Source organism: Sphaerodactylus townsendi, linkage group LG01, assembly GCF_021028975.2.
Source record: "Sphaerodactylus townsendi isolate TG3544 linkage group LG01, MPM_Stown_v2.3, whole genome shotgun sequence".
Taxonomy (NCBI): Eukaryota; Metazoa; Chordata; class Lepidosauria; order Squamata; family Sphaerodactylidae; genus Sphaerodactylus; species Sphaerodactylus townsendi.
The window spans coordinates 55,689,686-55,707,698 of record NC_059425.1 but is presented as its reverse complement, the minus strand read 5'-3'; the positions used below and the strand labels follow the sequence as shown (position 1 = coordinate 55,707,698).

The window sequence follows — 18,013 nt, the reverse complement described above, 5'->3', positions numbered from 1 at the left end:
GTGTGATTAGCTTCCCCATGCACCAGCGAACAAACACTTTTCAGGAAGATCTGTGAATCTTGGTGGTGGACGGACAACATGAGGCTAGCAACATCTCAGTCACGTTGTTTGAATAGCTCTTTTTTCTCCTACTGTTCTGTTCAAGAACCATGCAGTCAAACTGAACCAGATGCCACAGATGTCACAGGTGACCTTGGGATAACCAATCTGGAACCATCGAAAGGATTAAGAGCTGTGTCTCTGATAATCCTTGAATCACTAAAACTATGGGTAAGGCCAGTAGGGGTCCATCAAGATGACCCTTGCTCTCTGTCGTCATTGTATCCCTGTGGTGACAAGTCGTCATTGTATCCCAGTGGTGACATCGTATCCCATCGTATCCCAGTGGGATACAAACAACAAGCCTAAATCCACGATCCTTATTAACAAAAAATTTTAAGTTCGAACCACCCAACGACAAGGAGGTGGTTCTGCCTAACTTTTGCTCCAACCCTACCCAACCCAGGGAACGTTTATGGCACCACCTGGATGTGTGTTGGTCCCTGAGGGCCTTTCTCATACGAAAGGAAAATATCAGAGAATGTGAGTCCCTGTTTATTAACATGGTTCCCCCTAGGGTAGGTGAGGCCATGTCCTCTGTGGCCATTAGTTCCAGCATTAGGACATTCGTCATTGAGGCGCACGAGGCCAGTTGTCTACCGGTTCCCAGTGGCATCACGGCCCACACTACCCGGACTTTGGTCAAGCACGTGTCCCTAGAATAGATATGTAGGGTGGCCACTTGGGCCTCTCCCTTCTCCCTTTGTGAGGCACTGTAGGTTGACCTCTCTAGATGCCATTCAGGCCTCCTTTGGAAGGAGAATCCTGGAGCACATTATCAGAGATTAACAGAACCCACCCTACGGGTCACTGTTTGGGGAGTACCCAACCAAGATGGCCTACACCATCCAGGAGAATGACCTATTGGATCCTCCTATGAAGGGGTCTTCTCCTGGGTGGTTGTAGGCCATCTTGGCCCTTCCTGTTCTCGTTCTTCTCCAGTCATGTGTTTCATATATAAAATGGCAATGTTAACATTCCAAGCTAGAGTTTCAGAGCCTGTGAGGATTCCTTTGAGCTTTGGTCCCACTGGGGCAAGATAGCTATGACCAGCCTACAGGAAGTGACCAAAGTATATTTCCTGCCTCCTTGATTGATGGTGGAGAATAAGTCAAACAACCCCCCGGGAGAAGACCCCTTCACCGTGAGTATCCAATGGGTCATTCTATCTCATCAGGATTAAACTTCAGTTTATTATTCTTCATCCACGTGATCATGTAAGAAGCGCTGAGAAGGACTGAGAGCGAAGACTTGGATGAAGGTTTTAGACTGTGGGGCTGCTTTAGAAGGACCCTCACTGGGTTCATGCCAAACATACCTTTCCACAGTTAACCTTTGACAGAAAGGAAGGTGTGTCAAGTTGGAGGTGAATTACAGTCTAGAGCCCAACCTTCCACAGGCCATCCATGACCTTTCCTTCCTACTGGCCACTTCCACCTTTCCATGCCCAGTGCCTACTGGGGTCCTGCTATGGTGGTATCCAAAGTTCATGGGAAATGTGGTGTTCTAAGGGCATGTGCCATCTGTGACCACCCAGAACTGTAGTAATTCTACGGTGGATTCCACATGGGCCAAAAACAACGGTGTAAAATGGTGTAAAAGGGTTTACGCCATTTTCACACCACTGTTTTTGGCCCATGCAGAAGCCGCCTATGTTTCACCAAATTACAGGGAGCGAGGGAGGTCTCCTTTTGCAGCAACCACGGCCACCAGGTGAATAGGTGGGAGGACTTTTTTGCCTTTTCCTGCAATTCGAGTCAGATCAGAGTTGAGCATAAAAGCTGCTCTCATGTTTCAAAATCAGGAAATTAGGGACTTGGGTTTCTTTTCTATTTTATAATCCTGTACAAATGCCTCCCAGGTTCCCCTTGAGAATCAGTGTTGTATAAAACATTGCAAACTCAGCTGCAGTTTGTTCTGTTACCTGAAACCTTTTCAGCCTAATGAATTATAGTTTAAATAGCACTGTGAAGTCTGCTAAAGGTAATGAACACATAACAGCAGGAGAAGGACATATTAAAGATGCAGCGACTGGCAGAATCCTATTATGAAAGATTTTTGCTTCAGATTGTCTTTTAGAGGCCAAATTCAGCTAGTCATTTCATGCTTTTAACTGGAAGGCCAATGCACAGCAGTGTTATATAAGAGAAGCCAAGAGGCACTTACATCAGAGCATTCAGTAATGAGAGTGGAGAGCAGTAACTTCCTTGACCTTTCAATATCTTCCGGGCTTACTGAGAATAATAAGTAATAGCAGGGCTGAAAAATGGAGATAGTGATGATGGGAAAGTTGGTTGGTTTGTGCAAAGGGTTGTTTAATGAATAAATGATTTAAATCCACCATTTGATACTTTGATGTGGGTAGGAAGTTCGTATTGGACTGTTTCACTGCTTCTTAAGGGAACACAGATTTAAATACATTATCTTTTGCAGTTTGGCAGCAAAAACTGCTCATATAATTAGCTGTCCTATGCAGAGGCACATTCCCTTTTGCTATTTACAGAGGTGCTCCGGAATAGGTCAAGAGGGTGATTCTGTTATTTGCTGAAGTGAATCCATCTACCGCAGGACTCAAGGGTACAATAATGGAGAAAAAAAGATACTCATTGCCTGATCTTGTGTTGGGGGCTGGGGGTGGTTCTGCTTCTTGGAACCCAAAGGCTGGTGTTCTGGCATCAGGCAAAAATCCTGCCTGGTGGTGCAAGAGTACTGGGCAACTGTCTGTGTTGGGGTAGGAAATGAGTGGTGAGGATGTGGAGCTATGGTGCTTGAGGGCAAGTTGACAAGACTCTGGAAGGTTCATAATGCAATTTCCAGCACATGTTCAGCTACTTAATAGCAACTGAAGGGACCCTTAATTAAGATTAGGAATAAGAAACAGATGGTTTAATTCTTTCTCCTGACATTGTTTCCTCAACCTCAAATGGCCTTCCAGGGCTACTGCTTACGTATTTCAGGAACATATAGCATTTTGACATGTTTTCCACAGTGAGGCAACCAGCTCCTCAGTGCAGCCATTTGAGGTCAGGAAAAGGCATAAGAGACAGAATTCATCGCTACCTTGTTTGTACTAGTTAAAAAATAAGAAAAAATGGGCATCTGTATCTTGCCTCAGTGGAGCTACAAGCAGTTTTGGAGGGCTACTTTTTCAGTATAAAAACAAACCGGTAGAGGAGGAATGCTAAGATAACCCTAACCCTCCTTCTCCATTCCGCACTGTCCTTCCCCTCAAACAGCAGCCCCAGTGCCGAGAGTGGAAAAGGCGGGTCACTGAAGAAAAAGTGGGATGTAGTAAGAGAGCCCTGCGGCAAAGAGTGGTAAGCTGCAGTACTGCAGTCAAACCTTTGATCCCAAGGGGAGTTGGTTTCAGGAAGCTGGCTCAAGGTTGACTCAGCCTTCCATCCTTTCAAGGTTGGTAAAATGAGTATCTAGCTTGATGGGTGTAGAGTGTAGATTATAGGAGAAGTCAATGGCAAACCACCCCGTAAATATAGTCTGCCTGATCACATCATGACATTTACATCATCCCATGGATCAGTGCTAGCACAGGGAACTACTTTTATTTAGTAGGAGGCATTGTCTTTGGAAAAATGCATTTACCTCCAAGACTAAAAGATCAGATATTAAGAACTACTTGTAAATCAGGATAGGCAGTCAATTTTTTTTACCTGCAGTGAATTGTTCTGCAGTGTATCATAATGACAGATGACAGTATACATAATTAGCCCTATGTCATTTAAACAGTCATGTGTCTAGTTTCCATCATGCAAATCAAAAATGCACAAAATGCAACCACCCAGGCATTAGGCTAAATGCTTCCAGAAACCTAGGGAATCCCCAGGTTTGCAGAAGCATCTGAAAACATGCTGATGTGTGTATATAAGGTGGGGGGGTTAAAACCCAAAAGTGAAAAATGGTGTCTACACATGGTAGACAGCGAGGAGAGCGAAAAGGATGTACAGGTACTGCAGCAACCAAAAATGGTCCCAAAATTGTGCAGCCTTCACCAGAAAGTGTGTGGGGATAAGCTTTGGGGGGAAAGTCACAAGGATTAAGGTATGGAGGAAAAGGGGGATGGGAGGAAAAGCGGTGGGGAGGAACCATGCAAAAAAGGTTCTCTGTTAAGGTAGGGATTGGCAAAAGGGAGGGAGGAAAGGAGGAGGAAGAAAGTACATGACAGGGAGGATTGGGGGACAAAGAAGGAGGGGAGGAAACAGGCCAGTGGGGAAAATAGGGATTTCCCCTTCCCCACAAGGCTCTGGGTTCTCCTCCTATAAATAATATAATGTCAAGCTACCTCAAGTTCTGCTTGAAACCAAGCTGCTTGAGCTTGTTTCAAGACTTGGTGTACATATTGCCAAATGCAGACCAGTCTCCTTCACGTGTTCTAGGGGGTGGAGGAATTTGAAGTAGAAAAGAGGATTTGAACATTATGTACAGTTTACAGAAACTGCAGTTAGCAAAAGTAGATTTTGAAGACATTTTTGAAGGCAAAATGTTTTTAAAACGTGCATTTATAAACACTTTGTTCATCCTGAAAGGAAAAAAAACCCTTCTATAAGAGGTTTTTTTTAACTCCCCCAAATTTCTGTTTTTGCATTGGAAAAATTGAGAGACCCCCCCGGGGGGGGGGGGGATGTTATTTTCCAGTTTTTCTAGATGTTTTTAAAAGAACTTTGTAGTCCTACTATGGAGATGTGCTCACAGATTCTTCAGCAACTCACTTAGTTTTCTCCTGTTATTTTCCTTATGTATGTCCTGTATTTTCCCCCAGTGGGGACACAAAGCAGCTGATGTGTTCTCTCCTCTCCTTTGTTTCATCCTAACAATTCTGTGAGGCAGTTGGTGTATAACTGGCCCAAAGTCACCCAGCAAACCCAGATCCTGATACTATCCAGTAGAGTCTGACCCTTCAAAGATGAAAAGAAAGGTGGCAAGAGGGAGACCAACCAGCTCAGGGGAAAGACCCCTATCAATAGATGTGCATTACCTCCAACCGGGGAAAAGCTGCCTTACCTGCCTCCCCACCCCACCACCCTGCCAGCCTTCCGCCAGCTGGATGCCCAGGGGAGATTCACTGGGCTTCCTGGGCCCCCCCCCCCCCCCATGGAAAAGAGGAGCTGGCTGCGAAAAATAAAAGTTTTGGTTTTGAGTTCAAGTTTAGCTTGACACCAAACCGGAATTGAAAATCAGATGGAACGTTTTTATTTTTCTTCAGTGGAAACAGACCATGAAGCATTATTGGAAGTTCCAGCCTAAATCAGTCATACTCCCTGCGTGCAGCATGGCACATTGGAAATTTTGGATGCTTTCATTATTTACTGTTATAAGCAAGTCTTGTGATAAAACGGAACAGAAGAATTTCTGCCTGACAATAATGTGCATAAGTCTTTGGAAAATAGAAAAACTGACACTGGAGTGTACACCAGCTCCTGCTCCAAGACTTCCAAATGGAAAGAGTCTTTCCAGACTTGCATTAAGGGGATGCTAATTTTATTGACCTAATAATTTGTTTGACCTTTATTTTAAAACAGGATTTTTCCAATTAAAGATGTACCTGTGGAGCCTGAAGCCCTCAGTGTTTGGTTATATCAACGGTTCATTGAAAAGGAGGATCTCTTGTCACACTTTTACAGAACAGGTGAAATTAGTTTTTACTTTTCAGTGCTTTGGAAGCATGCTGCATTTAATGTTTCTATTATTTATAACTCCTTATCCAAAGTTAAGCTAAGTCTTTAATAGACAAGGATGAGTAGGGACTTATTAATGCTATCCTCTTCAAAGGGAGATGCAACAACAAAAAATTTTTTAATCCTTTCTGAAGGATTGGCCAAGTAATACAAATATACACTCAAACCTAATCAATGAAAGTTCAGGGAGAAAGTGTCCTACAGAACTCAGCTTAAGCAAGAACAGTGCAGAGACCAATATTAGTTCTGCAGAACTAGCCAATACCTGTGAAGGGCCAGGGAGTCATAGGTCTGATAATGATATTCAGTACTCAGGTTGTTCTTTCCTACAGCATCCACTCTTCCCCCTCCCCTTTGGAACTTTGTAAAAAGCAACAGTACGCCTCTGTTGGGGGTGGGGGTGGGAGCAGTGGTGGGATTCAGCAAGTTCGCACCACTTCGGCAGAACCGGTTGTTAAAATGGTGCTTGTAAACAACCAGCTGTCAAATTATTTGAATCCCACCACCAGAACCGGTTGTTAAATTATTTGACTACCACCACTGGGGGGAAGCCAATTAACATGTGAAAGGGGAGTAATAGGATATAGCGCTGCCATTTGAAGGCTGTGCTTAGCTTTGTTCTTCTCTTCATAGTGGCAGCAGGTAAAGTGTGCATATGGGCGCCCTATCTGCAGCTGACGTACACTTCCCCTTTTGAAGGGAACAAGAGAAAGTTTTCCTTTGATCCAATTTAAAGGTGACTGCCTGAAGCAACCCACAAGTTGTATTCAGAATGAAATGGTATCATGTGGGCACTCCCATTTAAATTCTATGCAGGGGGAAAATCCCCATGGGAAGCAGTCTGTCACTAACCAGACCACAATAACATTGTATCAGAATCAGACAGTATAGGTCAGAACCGGAAAAGAAATTGGGGCTGGGGGGGAATCCATATTAACTGAGGGTCTGGTGAAACGTAAAGAAACGTAAGAATGTCAACCACTATACCCTGTTCCACATAAAGACCTACATAAAATTGTAACTTCATCCACCATTGCCTCCTGCCCCCCTCCCCTCTGCATGGTCCACACCCCACTCATGGTCTAGTCCGGACCAGGCTGTGACGAGTGGGAGATGTGGAGCATGTGAAGGTGAGGCAGGCAGGAGGCAATGGTGGGTGAAGTTACCATTTTACATTGGTCTTTATGTGAACAGAGTATAGAGTGCACAGTCATATTCCAATAATGTGTGATTTCATTTGACATGTGCCTATAAAAAGGATTATGCATCTCTCTCAATTAAGTTAAATCTGATAGCTGAATGTAAGGTGAGACTTACTTTTTTGTGCATTTGGTTCTCATAAATGTCTCTTTTCCAGTTGGGACAGAGGAGGCAGGACTAGCTTGCAAATGTAGTCTCTTTCACTGGCAGAGTACTCCTTCTCCTTGGAAGTATGGTTTGAGTTGTTTGCTTTAAGTTTTGCCACTAATTAGCTTGATGTTAAAGTATCTTTTTTTTTAGCCTTTTCTTTTTCCCTGGTGGCCTTTTATTTTCTTCTTTTCTCATTCCCCTAGTCAACAGATTATAATCAGATCTCCATCTGGGCTGGGCAGGCAGGTACGGAGTAAATGAAGTGCAGGCAAATGAGGTGCTTCTGAACCTTGCATCCTTGACTAGCTCCTTTCTGCCAGACGGGTGAGAGAAGGGAGGCAGGACATGGCCCAACAAGTGCCTTAAAGCAACAACACTATACTGAGGGTACCCAGGCTAGCTGAATGAGGGCTCTCATTTTGGCTACGTGCCTTTGTCTTCCTGTACATAGGAAGAGGTGGCAACCTGACTGTACCCATAGCAGTAATCCTGTCTGTATTTGATAGAGAAATATTTGTTCAAATATTTTACAGTCCCTGATGCCCTCACTAAGATTCTGGTGACTCAAGCAGACTTTGTGGTTTCTCACCCGGATAACGTACTAGTCCAGTCCCAGATGAGAGAGCAATGCCACATTGGTGTAGACTACTCTAAAGTATGTGGGAAAACAGGAAAAAGTCCTCTCTGGCCTGGTGAAGCAACTAGAGCATCTTAGAGTTCAGTCACTGGTCTACATCGTATGTCCACGTAGAGAAGCAAAATCTAACCAGGGAAGTTGGATTGTCAAGACACGCAGATCTGATAACACTGGCATGGCTGCTAGGGATAATGGTGTCGTGACAGGAGGCGGCCCAGTGGGTTGCCTGCCTCACAGAACCTCTTCAGCCAAGGGTCCAAGCTGAGCTGGTCTTGTGAAGTGAAACTTGAGCAGGGCTGGTAGGTGGATGAAAGCTCTAGTACTGAACCCAGCAAGTTTTTATCAGGATAACCATTATGACCTAGCTGTAGGGGCACACATGTAGGAATGAGTGACCTAGCTGTAGGGGCACACATGTAGGAATGAGTGGCCACAAGTGGCCACAAGAAGTTATATAGGTTATGGTTATATAGGTTTTTGAAACAACTAGCCTTCATAAAAACCTTCGCAGTCTTCCACTTTCCCAGGTGAAACCTAAACTGGTTTCTGACACCATTATCTGACAAATATGTCATCCACATGATATAGGAAGAATTAGATGAGTCATTATAGTTAAGCCTAATCACGTATCTGACTGAACTAGGGTTTATTCATGAATTTCAGGTTCTGGCAAAGTAGGGAACTTTGACAAACTTATTTCAGCCAGTTTGGTGTAAAGCTTTGTTAAGGCATGAGTGCAGGATTCATTCAAGGGAGAGGAGAAGGGTTGCGAGATTTATCCCATGATCAACTCTGAATCTTGTAACCACCATCAAAAAGAGCTGATATCTATGCCATCTTGAACCTTTGTTCAAGGGTATATTCTGAAAAATGAGCTTGAATGTGCAATTGACAAGTTTTACTGCTTTTCTTTCAGGAGCATTCCCTCCGCTGCAGGGACAGACAGAAGCTGTTTCCCGAGAAATGAACCTTAGCAATCTGTGGCTAGTTGCCGTACAGTTTCTTGCATTTTTGTCAGGCGGTATGTGGTACTGCATTCTTCAGTATTTTTATCAATGCCTATTTTAAAAGGGACCTGAGGACACAATTGGGAACCAGGTACTTCTGTAGAGCGCATCATGTTATGTGTGCAAATGTGAATGTACTAGGAAGGAACATACTGGATGGACTTTCCCCCCTTCTTTGGGGGATTTTAAACTTCACTAGAAGTGAGAATCAGTAACATAGCAACCTAAAGATGTATTTTAAGAACTGTCCATATTTTTAAATGGTGTGTGTTGTCCCGCCTCCACACACACCCATCAACAAATTCAGCATTTGAACAGGAGACACAATTATACAACCACCGTGGGTGAACATCTGGAGCAAGAATGCTTTTACCACAGGTAGTGTCCAGCATTGTAGTTGAATCTTGGAGTCTTCAGCAACTTTCTCTTCAGTAGTCTGTACTGCAAGTCTTGTGATAGAGATCCCTCATCTGCACAAACTCAAATTGTATTGTGATGAATCATTCTGGATCAGTTTAACCTATTCTGCAAACCTAGTTATGGTACTGTGACTGCCCCATGTTACCTGTTTAGTAACAGCGGTGTTTTGGTTCGGGGGAGGGAAACAACATCTAAGTGAGATCTTGTATCAGAAATATAGAAAAGGAAAACTATTCTGCACAAAGGCTTTGCAGTGTCTGTCATGAAGTATTGAAAAAACTGTGCATACCTCATAGAGCCATTTATTTCTGCCCTCTTTTTATGAATTCACATCTCTTGCAAGTATCTCTGTTGTAATGATACTTCAAAAATGGCATATTACTTTATCTATTTTCAATTTTGGTTTTAGAATGCATTTCATAAATTGATCATTGTTTTTGCAGAATGCACTTTTGAAAATGCAATACAGTGAAGGAAATGCACTCAGCTTGGCTGAAATTTAGTTGTCATTCCTAACCGGTTGGATTCTTGAGGGCTGTTAAGAAGCCTGTGAGTTTTCAGTGCTAAAGCATACGAGTCGCCACACTCTAGCCAAAGTGGGAAGGTTTTTAAACCTTTAAGAGGCCTTTATTTCCATTTGACACAATAGCACTAGAAACACCCATGAGAGGGTTTACATACATAAATGCCAAGCACCTCAGTACTTTGCTAGTAGGAAAAAGAAAAGGACCTTAGCATAGTCTTAAAACAGTGTGTTTAGTCACTGGGGTAAAATAATAGGAAGATCTTTTGATATCCAGAGCTATGGCAAAAATTACCTTTGGAGGGCATTACTAAGTCTGCCACTTTGTTGACAAGTTTTGCTGTCATAGAAAGGGAATTTAGCTCAAGAGGCAGCCGTCGCATTAAAGCAGGGTTTCAGTTGATACATGTTACAGTTTATAATGGTCTTGGAGAAAAACTTTCTCTATGTGTTATCTATTAGTCTCAGAATGTTTGGCATTATGTCTCTATGACTACACAAAGATATATATAAGAGAAATCATTCCTAGAAAACAGTTACTAATTTAAACGTACAGACCTGTAGAGTGAACTTTAATGGCAGACTATTGTCTTTTATGGACTGTATTATTTCTGAGAGCAGAGTCAAGCCAACAGTAGTTCTCTGTGCTGAGTTTGCAGTATCTGTTCTCCTGTTTTTTCCCCCCAAATCACATGAGAACCAGTTTTGGTGAGTAGTATAAAAAATAAAAATATAAAACCACAGCATCATATTTTTCTGTTGTTTGAAGGGGGGGGGGGGCAATCAAAAGACATAAATTTCCCCTAGTTATGTGTGTAAAATATCACTTAGTCAAATATGCCAAATATTGATGTTTACTCATGGAGTTCATTACAGCATGGGTTATAGCTACGGTGCATTCTAGAAGATGCAGTGATATATACTGAACTGATAAGAGTGATACCTTCATGAATTAAAGTCAGAAAGCAGCATTAATGCCTAGCATTTAACCTTGAACATAGAATACAGGTTGTTAAATGAAGTTTTTTGACACGTGGACAACTGAATATCAGCATAAGAATAAAATCCATTTTGAGCAAGATATTTCCTGCAAAAGAAAGCTATTTGGAGGGATCAGAGTTTCTTCCCTTATTATCTTTGCCTTCATGAACTATGGCTAAAGCACTTCAGTTCACCACATTGCGGGAAATTGTCAAGGAGTTAGTTCCCCGTCTCTGGATTTACATGGCTATAAATCAGAGTTCTACTCTAGGAGTCAGTTATCACTGGCCAGGATGCAGAGCATCAGCTATTGTGACTGTGTCCTATTTTAAGAAGGACAAAGTTTTTCTAAAAAGGAAGGTGTGTTTCAAAAAGTGAATAGTACATGTCTAAAAGTGAGTAGTACTTGCATTGTATGGGTTTCCTGAATGAACACAAGACACCTGCAAGAAGACAGGTTCTTCTGCCTTCCACCCCAAGTTTATTTTTAACAGATATTGGTCACAATGGCCTGTGACAGTACTGTAAATACTGAGTTGCTGGCTAATGAAACAAAAGTGGATGGCCGTGTAAGCTCAACATAACCAGGCATTCTACTTCAGCCTGCTCGTTTCTGTGTGGCAGGATTTCACTGTTTAAGGCACTGATGGGATTTGAATAGATAGACTATTTCCCTGATCCCAGTTGCATTGTGTGAAGGTGTATCCCATTTCTTTTGTGAAACTCTACCAAGTAGCATGTTTGGATATACGCAGCAGTAGGTTTTTTTTTTTACGGTCTATACTGGAAAATGTGAAGAATGTTAGGTATCTGCTTCATGAGTGAATACGGATATTGGGACTAAGAATTCTTAAATAAAATGTACAATTTCATCTCAGACTTGGACTACTATCTTCAAACAGCCTACTTATTCTACAATAGCCCCTCTGAATTCAGCAAGACCAGTTCAAAGTGAATTTGTCTTAGGACCACATACTTGTAAGAAGAAAGTTGGCAAAGAAGTACTTATATGTATACATTATATGCATATTTATACACATACCCATATAAGGTCCTGCAGGGATACACTAAGGTGGTCTAGACTGTTTCAAGCATAGCTGTTCATTTGTTAACACCCAGAACATCTTTAAATTATACTGAGTTAGGTTGATTGGCAACTACCAGTTCAGTCCCCTAAGATGTGTTATGCTAAATCTTGTTTCCTATCAGTCATCATGGTGATGTAAACACCCTTCCATTATTTGCATCACCTAATCTGACATATACAATATCATAGTCACTTAACCCAGTGAGCACCTCCCTGTTCCACACTTGCATTTCTTAACCAAGATTAGAATTCATGCTTTGCTATCAGCGTTATTGAAAGGAGTTTCACCTTGATTGGAAATACTCAAAAAAAGAGAAGAGGTTCTTAATTTGTATTCAGTTCCTTTGAGTATGCAGCCTTCTGAATATATACAGTAGGATGCCAACTCCTGTCACGCTCCAGCCCACCAAACCTCTAATGGTAGTTTGATTTGCATGGGATCATCATGCAAAGCATCTTCTGATATAATTCAGACTTTATGATCAACCAACTCAGAGAAACCAGTTTCAGCAGCCTCATCGTGGAAAACTGTAATAATACGACTCGTCTTGGGATACCTGAATACTGTGGGTTTCTTTGGCAAAACCCTGATAAGTGAATGGGATAAGCCATTTTGCTGTAATCTGCCCACATTTTCTGTTATATTTATTTTGGAGAATAATGTGCCCAATAAGCCATAATTTTATCAAATTTAACATTCACATTTCAGTTTTCAGTAGTATGGAAAAATATGTACAACACAAAGGCTGAAAATTACTGTAGAAAAATTGGCTGTAATGTCTGTAGAACTGCTTCTTTCCTGACTCTTATGTGTGTGTTGGACATTCAATTGCATTTGTCTTTTATAGTGTTGCAGTTTTATGTCTGTGTCATAACTAGGTAATGTAAAACATCAACTAGAAGAGACTTTTAAAAATATTTTATGAGTCATTTACTAACAAGAAGCCATCAAAGTCTTAACAGTTTAGATTTACTGCCATTCAACAATGTGTGCCATTCACACACAGTTTTTATCCTCCTCCCTGAACTGACAATCTTTCTACAGGTTTTTGTGTGTAACTGTACACTCTGTAATTTTGTGGAAGCATTTCCTCTTATGGTTTTAAATCTTACTTAAAAGAGTTTTGTAGGATTCAGGGGGCTAGAGCTTTCTCTTGTTTGGAATCCATCCAAATAACTTCTGGTTGGCTAGTCCCTGGTGAGTCAGACTTGACCTTTCTTCACTTTCTTAGTCAACAACTGATGACTTGCAGCTGAATGTATTAACTGCCTCTATTGAAAATATTTGTCTTTTTGAGATTACTTTTACTTGAATTGCTTCAGAATCAAATGCATATCAAGAGGTAAGCATGCATGTGTGAACTGGCCCAGTTTAAACACAGTTATGCCAAAAAAAAAACCCCTCATACCAAATTCTGTTCCTGCAAAGCCTCCAGTAGTTGTAATAAGAGCATCCCATATTACTCCAGTGGAATCAGTGGCGTACCGCTAATGGGGACGTGGGGTATTCCCCACGCCGTTTCGTCATGTGGGGGAGCACTGGGTACCCCCCACATGATGAAACAGCATGCACCCGAGCTGCCTGCCACAGTGCTCCACCCCCCTCCCGGGTTCCCTGCAGGCTGGCTTCTGCCCTCCCCAGGCCCTGGGGAAAGCAGGAGCTGGCCTGCAGTGCCGGGGTGTGTGTGTGTGCTCAGTGACAGCGGTACTCGCCTGGGCTTCCTGCAGGCCAGCTTCTGCCTGAGCCCCAGCCTCACTCGCCCTCCATGCTGGCTCCCATAAGTGGGGCACAGGGAGCTGGGAGGGGGGGAGGTAGGCAGCCAGCCATGCCCCCAGTCGCCATTTAGGCCCAGTGCACCACTGAATGGAATGTGGAGCATTGGCACACTGACAGTCTTTGTGCTCAAAAGCTGGTTTTCTTATTGCTATGTAGTGAATAGCTTCACTGTCATTAGAAAACTACAAGCATATTTAAACAAACCAGTATGATGGCAGTTAGGCTTCATGGGCGAGATCCAACCAGCTTTTCCACTGATGAAAAAGGGTATGCTGAGGATCATGGGATGTGTATGGACCAAAGCTATGTAGGACTGGAGACTGTAGAAAGAAGGGGAATTAATTGAGATTGAAATACAAAAACTGATTGGATCAAATCTTGCAAATTGCCCCCGATAACTTGTTGCACGTTTGAGACCAAACATAAGTGGCGCCTTAAAAGACTCACAACACTTACTGCGACATAAACTTCTGTGAGTTCAACCTCACTGTTTTGGACAAAGTAAGGTCTGATTCATGAAAGCTTAAGCTGGGATAAAATTGGTGGTGTCTTAAAATGCCTCTGTATTTAGGTTTTATTTTGCTGAAACAAAGTAAAACGAATATTTTTCTGGAATTATTATTTGGGACCAAAGTTAGTAAAAATTTGGAATTTTCAATTTGCAGGTTACCCTAGGGGAATAGTATTGAGAGATGTTTGGTGAGCTTTTAAAAAATTTTGTTTTCCTTTTTGGTTTCCAAAACCAGATATAGTGAAGGGGGCTTATACTTAAAGTGCTGTATGGAAATTAAAGAGCCATATAAAAGAAATTGTGTATGAAATGGCATTTTTGCCAAATTATGCATTTTAATGTATAGGGGTAAATTGTAAAGGGAAAATAAAACTCAGTTTACAAAGTCATCAAACTATCATAATCAATTTTCAGTTGCTTTATTTCTGTTGCACAAAACATGTGAATTACTTGTTCTCAAAGTTCTTAAAGTGTGTATGACCAGGGGGGAGGGAGGGGAGTCTATGCATTTCATTGCTATACTTTTTGAATTTAATGCAGTCTTTTTCCCACTGTGTTGTATATCTATATTAACTCCTCTCTTTGTGCCACATATGATCAGAATGAATGCACAACATTGTAGTGTGATTTTGTTAAAGGGCTGGTCACATTTGGATTTATGTTTGAATTGATTTCCTCATAAAATTCATTATAAACTATCAGTGTCCTTTTTAAAGCTAGATACAGATACCAAAAGATGGTTTTTTTCTCAGTGCAGACAAATAGATGGCATTCTTGGTTTTGTTGTTGTTGTTCTATTTGGAGAATCCCTCACCCCACCCCCATGTTTTGCGCGTTATAATCGTTTAAATGGATATTTGACGAGGGGGGGAAATTGCACCCATTTAATTTTACTTACCATGCAACTTCAAATCATTGGTCACACTGACAGTTTGTATATGGTGTATTAACAGTACGACTGAATAAACAGGTCTTTTTATAGCTCTCAGGATTATCAGAGATTCATCTTTCTGTGCAAGATGGGGCTAGATTTGAACTAAGACGTACTGTTGTGTAAAGCAGGGAAGATGCTTCTACCATTTTGACTCAAATTTGTTAAAGTATTGATCTTGCATTAATTTTTACAAAGGTCTAGAAAACAATATAAACCTGTAGACCTTTCATGTTTCTTGATAGACAATCCAGAATTCAGAAATAGTTTTCTGTGGGACTTCAGTTCCTTTCCAATGAAGAATGATGCTGTTATATATTTTATTATTATGTAGCCATCTAAATTTAAGGCATATTTTACTTTTTTGAAAGCAATGTTGTCATTCAGTTTAGCTCTCAACTAAGGCCTAGTTCAGATGAACATCATTCTCTCTCCAGAGGAGTACATTGGATTTGCTAGGTTTGTGAGCCCGTGAAATTTGTGTGGAGGCACTGTATATGAGAACCACCACCTCCATGTGTGGGGCACCTCCATAACTACAGTTGCGTGTCTCTTCTTTAGAGGTATCACAATTGTGCAGTTTGGATTTGACATGTAAGCAGTTCCTATTTTGGGTACATCAGATCGTACAAACAGTGCCTGGATGCTACCAGGCAGAAATCTGGTACCAGTTGTGCACATTATCAAAATGCTTGCATGGGAGCCACCATTAGTCTGAACCCCCAGTCAATGGTCGCTTGTCCCTTTTTAACCAGTAATTTGGTACATGGAAACACATGGAACTCGTAGGAGCAGACCGAAGCCCCTTGCGCAGTCTGAAGGAGCTGTGCAATGGTTAACGTCTACCTCTCTGTTTCACTTCCAGATTTTGTTTGGGTTTGGATCTGTGTGTTTGTGCTAATAATGAAAAGTGCTATTTGTAAAAAAAAAGTTTTAAAAAATATGGATAGGAAGAACCTGAAAGCTGAAGCTTAAAGCACCAAAGGATCCAGTGCTGACCAGCCCTGTCCTGCACATATTTGACAAAAGCCATTGTTTTTAATTCTTAATATAAACAATGTTTGTTTGTAAAGTTCCTTCCTGCTGGAAAAATATGTATTTTTAAAAGAAAAAAAATCCCTCTTGGTTATAAAGAATGTCAGCTGTATGAGCAGATGTGACCATATCATAACATGCTGATCAGATATAAATCAATAAAATTTATACCTCTCAGGTCTGATAATCTTTGCATATGGTTTGTCATATAATTTGTTACTTGAATGGCTTACACAATGAAGGCATAAAGCAGTAACTTTGATATGAAATTTATTTACTCAACCTTGACACAGGAAAAGAATCACCAAGGCCTCTGCCAAATTGTACCCAAGCCAATGCTAGAATCCATCTTGAGAGATATGGGTAACTTACCTGTCTTAGTTGTAGTCTACATACATTGCACAGTATTTATCTGAAAGTGGTAGTTGGAGAATCATCAGCCTATAGATAAAAACATCAGAAATGGTTTAGCACCACCACCTTACAGGAGTGCTTAGTAAAGTTCCCTTCCCTATGAACTCACTTTCCTGGTTGACTGATGGAGTGCCAGAGAATTCTATTTATTTTATTTCTATCTTGCCTTTTTCCACTATGAAACTCAAGGCGATTTAAATAAGGTTCCCAGGTTTCCCTTCTGGCTACTGACCAAAACAAGCTAGTTAGCTTGTCCGAGGTTGCTGGATCATATGCTCAACCATACACTAGGCTTCGACTCAGGGGCTGGGGTTGTCCCTGGGCTGCAGCCATTTAATCACGTGGGGGGCAGAAAATCACCCCCTCCCCCCCCCCAGTCCCTACACTGACTTCAAGACCTGATGCAAAAAAAAGTTGTTTGGTCATGGTGGGGGAGGGTGACCACCCATTGTGGGGTGGAGCAGAAAACTCAGATTTTGCACCGGGCCTCTGCCTTGACTTAACAGTTGTTGTATTTTCTCCTCCACCCCAGTCTTGTTTTTTTAAAGGCAGAGAGGCATGCAAGAGCCATGATAAGTAATCTGTCACATATGATTTCTGTTCCCCCAGTGCTGGCTTGCACATTGCTTCTGTGTGTACCAAAAACACAAAATGGGGGATGATTTCTTCTGTGAACTGATGCTGAATGGCTGACTTCACAGAAGCTCTAGAGCTTCAGGACTGCTTTATAACTGTCTTCAGACCTGCCCATGGGGCATTTAGTTGTAGCCTATTTGGTTGAGTTACTTGGAGAGGGTGAAAATTTTCATCCTGTTGCTAGTAAATATCTGAATCATCATGTTCATTGCCTTTAGCCCTTTGAGCTGACAGCTTTTTGGATCATGTGCCTGCTTCTTTTTGAAATCTTCATTCTCTTGTTCTGCCAGTTGGCTAATATGATTAATGGTGTCACTTTGGGTAGATCCACCTGGTAATCTAAAGAATTTTAATTCAATGTGATGCCTTTTGGCAACCAAAGGCCTCTCTCTACCACCTCAAGTTGGTTTCAGATGCTTAAACCTGAATTTCTGAAGTGCTTCCTAGAAATGCTTGTCAGCCTGAATATCTCCAGAGCAGTAAACAGTCTTGCGTGTCAGAGAGAGATGCTACTGCTGCTGGCATGAAACTGCATCGAGAAGTTGTGGCATGGGACAAATGGCATTTTCAGGAAATGAGCAGAACCATTTTAAAAATGAATTAAAGAAAGTAAATCAATTTATTATACAGTGCATTTAAAATATCAGTTTAAAAACACAGGTCTTGAATTTAGCCTCTCGACTGAAAGGAAGACTGAGGATCATTGCTTCCTTTGTAGACTCAATCCATCTCAGGCTGGATCTTCCTTTTTTCCTGATGCCTTCAACTTTTTATAGCAATATTCTTTTTTTCCAGTGACTCTTGTCTTCTCATAATGTGACCGAAGTATAATAGCCTCAGTCGCTAAGTAGTGGTAACGGTCACCTCCAGGCTGGACTATTGTAACTCGCTCTACGCGGGCCTACCCTTGCGGCT

The 18,013-nt window shown here is 41.7% G+C and overlaps 1 protein-coding gene across 1 annotated transcript in view; it reads left to right on the top strand.

The window, feature by feature from the left end:
* Positions 1–16,235, top strand: part of LPGAT1 (lysophosphatidylglycerol acyltransferase 1) — a 94,946-nt gene extending 78,711 nt beyond the window's left edge. Inside the window, exons 8-9 of the mRNA XM_048487340.1 lie at positions 5,634–5,740; positions 8,693–16,235. Coding sequence (XP_048343297.1) covers positions 5,634–5,740; positions 8,693–8,844 — 259 coding nt within the window. The 3' untranslated portion in view covers positions 8,845–16,235. The remainder of the gene's footprint in view (positions 1–5,633; positions 5,741–8,692) is intronic.
* The last annotated feature ends 1,778 nt before the right edge of the window (positions 16,236–18,013 follow it).